Raw genomic sequence first — 13,603 nt, 5'->3', positions numbered from 1 at the left:
ACAAGGGTATGGTCATCGTAAATCGTCACCAGTCGAGCCGTCTGCCACAATCATAATCACGAACAATTAATCACTCGCGTTGCGTGGTGGCTAATGCCTTCTTATTTAAATATGCCTTGTATACTAAACTTTATTGTACACCCACACTTACTACGCTCATTCATATCGCACGAAACGAACTGTTATTGCATTTTGGCGGCAAAATGCGATGCATCCGACGATTCATATTGGAGACTCGAGTACGTGACAATCTGGGCATACAAATGCATCAGCAATTACAAAAAAAAAAAAATACAAGGTTGAAAATATTTTTGGAGCGTGCAATGCAAGGTCCAAAGATTCTCGATCAGCTGCTCTGCACTAGAGATAACAATGACATCTATGCAATGTGAAGGCCAACTGTTATGTAGCAACAATAAGAAGCCATGGTCCACTGCACGAATTTATGCTGGCCTGCTTACTCTCACACGAAATTTGACGTTTGAGAGGTGTCGGCACCGCTCAAACGTCAAATTTCGTGTGAGAGTAAGCAGGCCAGCATAAATTCGTGCAGTGGACTATAGGGCACCGCACTGTTTTGATTTTGTATGGGATTTTGACGTTTCTTGGCCTTGTTGTTTACAAAATTTCTGTAAGAGTGAAAGAGAAGGAGATAATTTCATGCAGTTCCCTATTAGACCAGAGGTGTACTTTGACTGTCATCTGGGAACAAATTTCGTCTATAGAGTATACCCTCTATCATGTTTTAAAACCAGTAAAAAGACGTAACCACCAAACAATAAATTATCAGTTTTCTGTTTTTATTCAATACTAGCTGTCCCGGCAATCGTCGTTCTGCCTGCCTACTGTGTTTTTTGACATGTAGCTCTACGGAAAATGGCCCGCAAAATGGAATTTCAAACTTTCTTATTTTCGGTGCGTTCCCGGTCAATTTTCCCAATAATGTTTTCGTACGAACACGTCGGAGCCCTGTACGAATGAAACACTGAAAGAATGGTGTAGATCCGTTGGCCCGTTCCCGAGCCTATTCGTGACATACAAACACCATTCCATTTTTATTTGTATAGATAATTGTATGCGTTGATTTTTTTCACAATACTTTCTTCTGAGCACCTTTAGAGCATCTAAAAACTCACAATTTTGTCGAAGACACCAAGTTTGTATCTCATCGATTTTCAGAGTTATATCTAATTTTCTATGAAAAAGAATCGTATTTTTAAAGCTTCAATCAAAAAAGGTGCCCACAATTTTTTCACCATGAATAGAACAGAGTACGATCTTTTCAATGCAATAATGGAATGGATTAATAGTTATTGTAAAAAACTGAATTGCATGGATCACCCTAACACGATTCTTAAAAAAATATAAATTAGAAACTACAAGAGATAAAATAATGGTTTCTTCGGCAAACTTGCTCCAAATAAGTTCTTCTACAACTTTGTGAAACATTTTGCATACGTACATAAAACTATTAAAGAGAAGATGTTTGGATCAGCTTAACGAGACACCCTAATTTCACAATAATGAGAAAAATGATCGAAAAATAAGAAGAAACTTTCCCAAAGACACCATGTATCTAAAACTTAAGGTTTAGGCACAAACATTTTTGTCTTGGTAAATACGGATCTGGACCCATTGTTCAATGATCTTTGAGTATTATTGAAGGTCTTTTGGTTATGCCGTGTATGGTGTGTTCTTATTAATTGGGAGTTTTTTTTAAATAAACATTTTTTTTTAACACGACAGTTTAAACAGAATGAAATTAGAGGGGCACTGCATACTTTTAGGCATTTTATCTGCGTATGTATAAGAATTTCGGCGCCAATTTAAAAAATGGATTCCAATTTGCAAAAACACGCTTCGCTAAGATATCCAAGACCATATTTAGACTCTACTATGATTGATCTACCGAGAAAGCGGCCATGACGACCAAATGTTTCCTCAGGGGTATTTAATGACCAACAGGGTGATTTCATATTGCAACATCTCAATCATCGCCGACAACTTGATTAGAGTTGCAGAATAACAGCTAGTAGCTGCCAAATTTGATTTAAATGTCTCCCAAGGATCCTAAAGAAAGACATAAAAGTAGTCCCAAAGCGTAACTTAGCGAAACTTTTTTTTTGTATGGAACTGTTTGTATGGGGGTAATTTGATTATTTTAATGTAGCATAATTTATTAGTTTTACAATCAACCTTTGTACGACTGATATATCTTTCGAAAGGTTTATAAGCAACTTTTAAGAAACTGATTTAAAAGTTCAACATTTTCCATTTAAGTCGAAGGTATGCGAAGTTGAAAATATCATTCATTTTACCAAAAATTGCCATTGGTCTCATTCAGCTGCCAATATCTCGATAAGTATAAGGATTAGTGAACTACTTAATTCAACTACTTACGCCGATTGCCTTGTTTGTCTTGCTAAAAAAATATGTTTCTAAAGGATAATCTGAAAACAAATCTAATGTGTCAAGGAAAATTCAATAGAAATTTTCCCAAGAATTCACAAAGAAATTTCTGAAAGACGTTCTAAAGAAATTGCTGAAGGACATTCGGAAAGGATTCTCAAAAGAATTGATCGAAGAATTAAAAAGTACCGAACAGTTTCAGAAAGGCAATGCCGGAGAAATTCCTGAAGGACTCCTAAATAGAATAACTGAAGGCGTTTCTGAAAGAATTTTCAAAGGGATTGACGAATTGTGGGCTTCGTAGCCGTGCGGTTAGCGACATCAGTCGTCCAGGCGTATTGTAAGCCTCGAAGTATGGGTTCGATTCCCGCTCCAGTCGGAGAAAACATTTCGTCAACATAACACTGGGTGTTATGTGTGTTGTCCGTTGTCTCGTGTTTGTAATGTAATGTAGGTCTGTGCAGCCTCTGCCTGAAAGACGGTGTTAATTGTCATTTTTTTTTAGTTTCCAAAGCAATTTCTGAAGGTATTTTTGAAGGAATCCGGAAAAAGGCGAAGAATTCTTTAGAGACATTCCTAAAAAAAATTTCAAAGATATTTGTCCGAGAAATTTTCAAAGGAAATGTCGATGAAACTCCTAAATAAAGTTTCGGAGCAAGTTTGAAAGAAATTGCCTCATTTTTAAGAAAAACTCCCGCAAAAAATTTTCGAAAGCATCACTGAAGAATTCACGATTGCTCTCTCTCTCTTCTTGGCGTAACGTCCTCTGGGACAAAGCCTGCTTCTCAGCTTAGTGTTCTATGAGCACTTCCACAGTTATTAACTGAGAGCTTCCTCTGCCAATGACCATTTTGCATGCATATATCGTGTGGCAGGCACGAAGATACTCTATGCCCAAGGAAGTCAAGGAAATTTCCTTTACGAAAAGATCCTGGACCGACCGGGAATCGAACCCGTCACCCTCAGCATGGTCATGCTGAATACCCGTGCGTTTACCGCCTCGGCTATATGGGCCCTAATTCACGATTGCATTGAAAGCATTGTCTAAAGAATTCATAGGAACTGCAGAAGGAATTCACTGAGTAATTTTGTAAACTCTTTCCGCGTGGAATTTTTAAACAGATTACCGAGAGATTCCTCAAAGAAATTGCCGATGAAATTTCGAATGGCATTGATGTGGAAATTCCCAAAGAATTAACAAAAAAAAAAATTATTTCATTTATTTAGTTCAACATCAAATTCATGATAACACTTAATCAACATTATCACGCTTCACCTGGTACGTAGACGGGCTTGGTGGTCTAGTGGCTACCGCTTCTGATTCGTATGCCCGTCCCTTTCATCCTACTTTGTATCTGTTGGATATGAACCAGCCGCGGGCTGAAAATCTCCTTAACAAAGCTAATAATAATAATAATAATAATACTTTGTATCTTTCTATCCACTTTCTCTTTCTCTCTTCTCTACATATACAACTCTTGTATAGGGTAACGGTTGAATTTTGGACCCCTAGAGGAAATAAGTTTCAATTTAAGCCAAAATCAAACAGATTCAGAGGGTGTTACACATAACAATGATGTTAGTATGACCGTAAAAGCCTCCACTGTCCGTTAAAATTACCCACAAGGTCATTTCTAGCTGAAAATTTGATGAAAATAACTGATTTTTGAAGCATCAGTTTTTACTGTTTTGGACACCCCAATCTATTTTGGACCCTCCTCAGTATATATTTTGGACACCTGGTGTTTAAACCCGTTTGAATCTATTTTCGAAGAATCTGCCACTTGAATATGCTGGATCACATCCTAATTACTTGATTGACAAAGGCTGATTAGACGAACTTTGCGAATTTATTGCGTTAGAATGATAAACGTTTTTGTTTACATCTGCAAGTTTCCCCAGCACCACATTCTCTTTTTGTAAACATGTTGCGACACTCGCGCGGAGAACGAGATTGACAAAAATTAATTTCAAGGTAAATAATGATATTTTCTGTAAAGAAATAATTGCTGCTCGTGCAGAGCAATCTAATTTAGTGAATTATTCTAAAAGTTTTCGTCATCTCTACATTAAATCGGAGAAAGTAATGATAATATGACCCAGGGGGTCCAAAATATATGGGGGGTCCAAATTATATTGGTTACCCTATTCATATGTTCATAGCCATCGTCATTCATGAATCGCATCACCGACCCAACGGTGACTTCCAGATCTCCCATCCTTCCCGTCTAACAAATACCCCAGTCCGTGCTGGTTGTGGGGATGCAGAGGTGATCTCGGTCTTTAGTAGCAACAACCAGCACACTCTAACATTCTTTTTCCTTCCCAACTGCTGACTGTAAGGACTTGGCCAGCGCCGTTATTGAACAAAAATGTATGAGCTGCTTAAATTGCACTTTGAGAATAAGTGGAGTGTCCCAGTCCTTATTCATTTAGATCTCAGTGCAATTGGTACCAGCTCAGATCAACCACGGAGGAGCAACCATTATTGACATGTATAGTCAGAATTGATCGATGTTCGTTGATTGTCACGCTTCACCTGATATGCCCATCGTGCTCTCTGCGCTCCACGCCGTCTTATACAAACCGGATGATAAGCAAATACCAACAATGCTAAGAGATGAACCAGCCTCGGGCTGAAAATCTCTCTAATAAAGAAAAAAAAAACAACTTTGCAGGGTTGTTGTCCGGCATTCTTGCAACAGGCCCTGCCCACCCTATGCCTACCCGTATAGCATTGGCCAGTTTCAGGATGTTGGGTTCACCGTATAATGCAGCGAGCTCGTGGTTCATCCTTCGCCGGCACACACCATTTTCCTGCACGTCACCGAAGATCTTCATAAGCTCAGGTCACTTGAAATTTCCGAGTGCTTGCAGGTCCTCTTCGAACTTTTTTTTGAGAATTTTCATGAAAAGGGGTTATTTTTCAAAAACCCCCTTTGCGGAACCTCTAAATCTCGCACTTAGTATCATACGGGCGTATCTACAATGATCCATTTCTCTTTGTCGATTTTCCGGATTAGTCCGGGAAATTCATGTAATATTCGGATGATCTCTCGATGCATTTCGATAAAGAACGACTAGGACTAACATTTACAACAACAAAGACACCCGAAAATGATTTTCCAGCCAAACTTAAGAGAAAATCGATGAAGAGAAATCGATCGTTGTAGATACGCCCGTATGATACTAAGTGCGAGAAATGATTGTTTTTTTTTTTTTAATTTTGTTTGTTCTATAAAAATGCCTCAAATATGCATGTCTTATATCTATGGATTGAGGATCTTGATTTTTTGTTATTGGGACAGCCTAATACTCAGGAACGTTTTGGGGAACGGTAGCTGTATTTTCATTTTCACTGATTCATTCAGTCAAGCCCTGTTCTAAACATTTTCAATGATTGTTTCATTTCTGCTTCCATATTTATTTAGTAGGCAATTATATTGGTGCGTCCAGATTATCTCGATCGCAGACTTCAAAACACAAACAAACCAAAACCACTCCACACTGTCAAACGTGATGGCGGCCATTGGCCATTTATCACACGTCTAGTATACCTAGCCAGACAGAAGCACGACCACCAGGGTCGATCCGCATGTCTATGGGCTAGGGATGATTTAACGAAGCAAACCCATTTCTAACCAAATGTTGCGCTTTTCTGTTGTCGTCACGTCACCTGGCCTAAGCCTAAGTCTGTTGTGATTTGATGTGACCACACTACGTGGCATCGCCATCAATATTGTATGTTAATTTTGTCCCTATTATTGTTGCGTTTTTGTTGCCCCACTGACTGCTGCTATCACGCTGATTATGGTAAACGCATTTGTACCGGATCGGTGGTGGCGTTGTTTTTGCATTAGGTATTGCAGAAATTTATGTGTGCAGTTTGCTATGATTTTGACAACATCGCTTGGATTGTCAACTCTCGGGTTACCTCACATCACTGCTATGACAATCATTACCTCTCATGAAGTGTTCTGGTTGATCGACCTAACTGCAAGCATATCGGATTCAGCTCTAACCGAAAACGTTACATGACGACGAATAAATTGACGATTGGTTACCTCATAACCTGGTGGAGAAATGTGGGGAAATGGTATCATTCAAAAACCGCAAGTTCCTCATTTTTCTTCTCATTTCACTTGCTGTGGCCTACTTCCAGGTATGAAATTACACAATTGCATCAGATTGGTGCTTAGGGCCTGTCCATAAACTACGTAGACTCTTAGGGGGGACGGGGGGGTCTGGCCAAAGTCTACGATCCATACAAATTTCGAAAATTTTGTATGAACAAAAGTCTACGGAGGGGGAGTGGGGGTCTGAGATGGCCCAAAATGAGTCTACGTAGTTTATGGACAGCGCCTTACCGTACACATAGATAGGTGATGATGCCAGTTTTCAAGATTCACAGCTGAGGTGGTGACGATGATCATATGTTACTGTAATATCTCGTAACTGGGCCACCATCACCAGAGACGATGCGTTGATAATTGTGGCATGCTCGGAGAGGCGTGGTGTTTTGTAAAAAGCTTGCCGCACATCTCGTGATTTGGACCGAGACGTATGTAGCTAGATAAGTGAATCCAAAACCAGCATATTAGGCTCAGTGTACCAGTTATGGCTATAGTACCTTAAATTCGCCATAGTTGATTTTCAACCTTTAACGATGCAAATCATCAAGAAAAAATATGTGAACAATCGATCACGTTCATAAAAGGTGATTGCACTCATTTAAATTTCACATTTTGCTCAAATTATGATAGAAATAAATAATTTTCCTTAAAATTTCGGCTCCCTTGCACCCTATTTCGCCATAGTGTACCAGTTATGGCAAATCCCATAAGGAATGCATGTAAATAGTGCGAAGTGGAACCGAAATTAAAAAGTATGTCCATAACTGGTACAGGGTTCCTATCATTGGCACACGCCGTAATAAATAGTAAAAGTGGGTTTGGCTCAGTTTTTATATTTTTCCTGTAAAGTATGAAAACAAATCTATCATTTGACATATCGCCGACATTCGTCGGTCTTCTTCTTATTTTTGTAGAAGTAGTTTTCCTTAGGTAGTGCGATAACTGGTACAGGCACCCTAGGTGATATTGTTTTTAATTATAACAGTAGACTCGTCTTGAACTTTCATTAAAAACAAAACTCCTGAATACTTTTATTTTCATCTTTATTAACGTGTTTTTTTAACAAATGCTAGTTCAACTCGGAAGTTCAGTAAAGGATGTGTAATATATAGAATTCCTACACTGCAAATCTTTTTTTTGCTGGTATTCAGCAAACTCTGCTGATATTTTTGTGCTGATTGCACTCAGCAATTCCAATTTACTGAGTACAGGAACTCTTCGATATAACGTACAAACGTACAAAGTTATCACTTTGTACGTTATATCGAAATGTACGTTATATCGAAGCAGAAAAGAATTTAATTTTTTTTTATGCTAGTATTGATGTATTCGACGTGAAATTAATCCCAAATAATAAATTCGGTGAAATTCACAAAACAAATAATGAAAAACTTGAGTTTTGACGAAAAAGTCATTTCGTTTTTTGTGCTTCGATATAACGTACATTTTGCTTCGATATAACGTACACTAAATTTTTCCCCGAATTACGCTAACTCTGGGTTACATTGCTAATGCTGCAACAAAACATTGATTTGAGTGATTTCGTAGTTTATCTAAGGGTTATTGCTTTGCGTTGCGTTGCGGAGTAATTCGTAGATTGCATACTGAAAGTTGTCATGTTAAAACTTTAATACTTCTATTCTAATTGCTTATGGAATGCTGTTTGGGAAGGAACAGCTATCCAATCAGAGGTTGAAGTAAAAAATACATGAAAACTTCCATTGTCGGCCACGCCCTAGGCCACGCCCATCTTCTCCGTTACGGGGATAGGAAAGGATGTGATGATATGACACCTACTTAAGGTGAGGTCAGCGATTTGGAGTTGGATATCTGGATAGGATTAATTTGGGATTCACTATAAGCTAGTGAAGCGACAATAGTTAGATTCTGTAAGAGTATTTGAGTTGATCATGTAGTGTGAGTGTTTTAATATAGCACCAACGTTGGGAGTGACGTAGCTAAAAGATTTTGTCACTCCATGGGCCTTTTTGCTTCCGGGGATGGGGCACAGGCATTTTCACTATGTCCTGGTTAACAAGCCTAGACTTAAGCGCCATTGATCGCTCTCTGAAACGAAAAGAAACACAATTGATGCTACCTGACGGTGGGAAGGGTTAGTTAGGATGGAAGGACATCTATTTAACGAGAGGCCAGCGACTCACCGACGCCCTCGTAAATAGCAAGGAGTTGGATTTTTGGTAAGGGAATGGTGTAGGATTCACTATACGTAAGTAATGCGACTTTTATTGTTGGGTTTGGTGATTCCAAAGAAATCATCATGATCATGATTAATAGTTCAAACCAGAACGAACTCACCAAATTTCTTGTTTGATATGATGCCTCCCTTGGCGGACGAATTGACTGAGAAGTGCGACACACTGCACTAGTCCGTGCTCGTGCAGCGTGCTCGTTCAGGCCGCGCAGATACTACTCGAGGATGTCTGAAAAATGATGGTCTGGCTTCCGGGGGTGGTGTTCATACAGACTTACTCGGACGACTGCAGCTTGTTCAGTGAGATCTTGATGTCCATCAGATCCTGATATTCCTAGAGCTGCTGAGAGACCCGATGGCGGATGCGCTCGATATCATCCAGGTTTTACCTCCGTTGACGGTTATCGTCGACAAACTGGAAATTTTCGACTGGAGAAACACCGTTTGGCTTCGCCATTTTGCTCTTTATTCACATTCCGATGGGCAGTCCTTTCCACAACAACAACAAACTGAATCCAAACGAAATCTTTTTCCAGCTGCTACAGCTTCCAAATGCGCTAATACACCAGGCCTGACACACAAAACTTTAACAGTTTCACAGGATGAACGCTTTATGTTCTTTTTTCAGCGGGATTTACACGATTCTTCATGAAAAAAAACTCACACCGTAAATTCGGAGAAAAAAGCGTGACAGAAAACTCAACCGTCCGACCCCGCAGCTTGCTGCGATCCTCTCCAGCTTCGTAGTTTATCTAAGGGTTATTCGTGGGAAAAATAAAATTTTTCAATGTTGTACGTTATATCGAAGCAAAATGTACGTTATATCGAATTCGCTATATCGAGGGTACACTATATCGAAGGTACGTTATATCGAAGAATACCTGTATCAGTAATTATTTTTCAAGTTGCTGAACCATCTAGCAATTTTGACAGTTGATCATCAACGTTGTGCTGAAATTCAGCAAAAATGTTGCTGAAACTCAGCAATTTATTTTGCTGATTCTTTTGTGCTGGAACCTTTTAAAAAAATATTGTTGTGTATGTATATATATACGTCTATTGTGTATGTACAGGGGATGGCCAAAATGTTTGGGATAGGCAACTTTTTTTTCTCTCACAAAAAAGTTCAACATACTATAACTTTTCATAGAGCGCATCAAAAAATCTCAAATTTTGACTGTTTGTCAACCTACTATATGTGCATCATTGGTACAAATTTGGGCTCGATTGATTGATATTTCGCAAAGTTAGAACCGTTCGGGTAAAACACTATTTTTTGGACAACTCATTTTTGAGCTGTCATATCTCGGAAACCAGTGAACCGAATTGAATGAAATTTTAAACGTACACTAACAATATGTAAATGTTTCACAAACTATTAAAACATAGGTACTTTTTTAACTTTGGAAAAAGTTATCATGGATTGACACTTTTTGGAATTTTCTCGAAAAAATGTAATTTTTTTACGTCAATGTCAATAAATTTTCGTGTTGATATCCAAAGATTTTCCCAAGGGGTTGGTCACTCGGCACATTGTGCCCGGCACACATGCCGGCACATCTCGGCACACATGCCGGCACAATCCGGCACACATGGGCACAACATAGAAATCCAACTTTGCGGTATGGAATCGAACTGTCATTATACTTACGATTGCAAAAAATCCCTTCATACAGATTCTAGACAAGTGTTCTGGGTGGAATTTTGTCGGTAAACACCGACTAGACCAATAACATGCGCCGAAAATAGACAGGATTTATTGCATTGCTAACTGGACTGCGACAGAGTGCGGAATCTTAAATAAAAGTGCGATATTGCATCAAATCGTTCCGGTGTCTTCACCGCACTTATTCATCATGAGCTAATGAATAAGTGCGGTGAAGACACCGAAACGATCTGACACCAAATCGCACTTTTATTCGAGATTCCGCACTTCTTCGTCGCACTTTGAACTGCGCAATGCGCAATAATTAGCGCAAAAACATTCTAAGAAAATATTCCACTGGGCACATTCGGCACACCTCCGGCACCTTCGGCACACACTCAGAAATAAATAAAGTCATTAATGAATATTTTCTATGCAAAATGACGGTTCGACTGGGTTCATGCTTTGACTAACTAAATATTAAGTAGTTTAGCAAAACTAAATACCATTTAGTTTTGATAATGCATACTTTCTAGTATTTTTTTACTAAGTTGTTCCATTATGCCGTGTCTAATTTTTATGCATTTTATGCATAAATTTCAGTAAAATTTAGCTTCTATTTTAGGACTTTCATTTCATTTCATTTCATAATTAATTTACGAATTATTTCAGATGTTTTAAACTTAATAATACATTTATTTTGCGATTTTGTTCGTATTGACAAAACTTGATAATTTGACATTTTGTGCGACTCGCTCAATGACAAAACTCGATAATTTGACATGTTCAGAAATCAAACAACTTAGTAGTTACGACTCAGCAGAACACGTATCTGTCAGAAGTTGGACTTGAATTACTTATGAAGCAATCCTGGAATCAATATACTATCATCCTATTCTCTAATCGTATTTGAACTCACACTGCTAAGTTAAAATTATTTAAAGCAATATTACATGTTATGTATTCAAATTATTCTCGTTGAGCGCAATTCTTGATGGAAAATGTATATTGAGAATCAAAGAAATTGATTTTAACCACTGCATTGTCGTTTCTGAGTTCCTATTGCCGAATAGCATTACGAACAAGATTACGAACTGGTAGGATTTCGCAAAGCCTTACGAAATTTGTCGCAAAGGTTGTTGACAGCCGCAGTTCGGCTAAATTTGCATGTCTCGTAAATCAGAATGTCAAAGAAGCTTATAACTTTCTTTGCTTTGGACGGAATTTGGTAATTGAAAACTTTGTACGACTTAAGTGCGACGTCAAGAGCTAAGTAGAAGTTATGGCCAATATGCAAAGCGACACCATTGATCATTACGTAATAAACTCCTTCTGCAAATGCAAACGTTTCACAGAAAACGTATGGTGGAATGTCAATGAAATTCGTCAAAAAATAGTCCATATCTTTATCCTCCTGGCGCCAACGAACGAAAACCGATAAAAAGTCTTCCATAGGTGGGAGACCCTCTGGATCAGATTTCCGAGCGCCTTGCTGCGTAAGTTCAGAGCACAGTTTGGCGATTGCCCGAATGCCATCTGAAAGAAAAATAACATTACTATAACGTTTTTGATATGTATCACAAATCATACCACTTGCTATCTCATCGAACTCATGCTTGAGCATCAAGCATAAAGGGGTCACGGACTCAAAACTGGTTGACCTTTGCCGTTCCGGAAACATCAAATCGAATTCTTGATGGATCTGAAATTTGACTCAATGATCAACAAAATGAAAACCCAAAATTTAAATAATACACTACCGCGTCTTCGTTCAGCAAATACGGAAATTCGGATGTTATTTCGGAAACCATTCGATTATTTGCCCTCAGCGTCTGCCTGTACATGAATGTTGCTGCCAGTAACTCCATGACCCGAGGATGGGATTCCGGCGCGGGTTCCGTGGCACACAATTCCTCAATAGCATCAACTTCCTCTTGGGATATGTTTATCTCATTCCGACGTTTGCGCTTGATCGATTTTGGTCCATCGATCGATTTCGATTTGCAATTCCGGATCCAGTTTTGAATGAACCCAGTGTGCGGTCCTTTAGTCTCGCCGTTGCATTCCCAAAAAAATTCGGCCTGAAATATATGAAATGTACTGAGAATGGAATCCAGATACATGGTCTTACCGAATAGGTATGGGTTTATGGTCACGACTAGGCTGACGGCAGTGCCTGGAATACTCACTTCAACAGGTTTTCCAGGAACATCACTTTTGAGGCAGTCATAAGCTTCAACGATGGCCTTAGCTAGATTGCGTTTGTCGTCAGGAGTTATTTTTCTATAAATAATGTATAATAAAACATAGTTATGTCAGGAAGGATTAGTTAACAATTTTTTAAATGTTTACATACCGTTCATCTTTAATGGCATCCTTGAAAATTTTTGAGCAAACTGTGCGGCAAATCAGATTTTTTTCATTCTTCTTGAGGGCCAGTCCTTCGGCAAGCTTTCCACGCAACAGTGATTGGCAGGCAAGATCTGATTCAATGATATTCTGGATTTCATCAGAGCTGACTGTGAATTTTCCATGACATTGATTCGCTTCCCGTTTACAGTTTGAATCCCGGAGCGGTTTTGTAGAAGGTCCTTCGCTTCTTAGAACCTGCTGGGCTCTATCTATGCGCAGCCAGGAGCCAAGTTTCAGGCCGAGCTCACGCATCACCATTTCCTGTGTCAAAAACAGGAACGTATCCACGGTGTCAATCTGGTGTTCTACAAAAATAATTGATGTGAGTAAATATGGGAGTTTTTTTTCTCTGATAACTCAACACGGAGATTGAAGGAGGCCGGAAAAAACTTGGTTTGTTTTACTCACCGCGCAACTTTGCCGAAAGCTCTTCGCCCAGATCGGGGAGAACTGCATCCATTATGTGGAACAACACTGCACTTGTCAGTGTAGCTACGAAGGTGTAACAACACTTTTGCAAATACTTGAATCACTAAACAAACAAACTTGAAAAATAATAACGAAAACAAATAAGTGTGGCGACGAGCAGGGTGACAAGACAGTTGTCAGTCTGAAAAATATGCATTCTCACGCTAAAGTAAATTTACCCATTTTGATTATAAAATATATGCACTGAGAATCTATTTATCAGGAATCTTTATGCATAAATTGGGTATAGTAATTAAATTAATACAAAATATTCATTTCATGAATACCCTTATTTCTGAGTGCACTTCGGCACACACTGAAAAA

The 13,603-nt window shown here is 38.8% G+C and overlaps 2 protein-coding genes across 3 annotated transcripts in view; one reads left to right on the top strand and one right to left on the bottom strand.

Moving 5' to 3' along the window:
• Positions 1–13,603, top strand: part of LOC109622683 (uncharacterized) — a 185,436-nt gene that overhangs the window by 61,211 nt on the left and 110,622 nt on the right. The gene's annotated exons all lie outside the window — the stretch shown is intronic.
• LOC134287519 (uncharacterized) lies at positions 11,033–13,565 on the bottom strand. Its single transcript, XM_062849425.1, has 3 exons — positions 13,220–13,565; positions 12,756–13,116; positions 11,033–12,682 (listed from the first exon to the last, which is right to left on the bottom strand). The coding sequence occupies exons 1-3, from the start codon at positions 13,269–13,271 to the stop codon at positions 12,121–12,123; spliced, it is 975 nt and encodes a 324-aa protein (XP_062705409.1). The 5' UTR covers positions 13,272–13,565; the 3' UTR covers positions 11,033–12,120.

The sequence above is a fragment of the Aedes albopictus genome, chromosome 1, assembly GCF_035046485.1.
Source record: "Aedes albopictus strain Foshan chromosome 1, AalbF5, whole genome shotgun sequence".
NCBI classification, from domain to species: Eukaryota; Metazoa; Arthropoda; class Insecta; order Diptera; family Culicidae; genus Aedes; species Aedes albopictus.
Note: the sequence above shows the minus strand (reverse complement) of the source record. Positions and strands in the feature narration are given on the sequence as shown.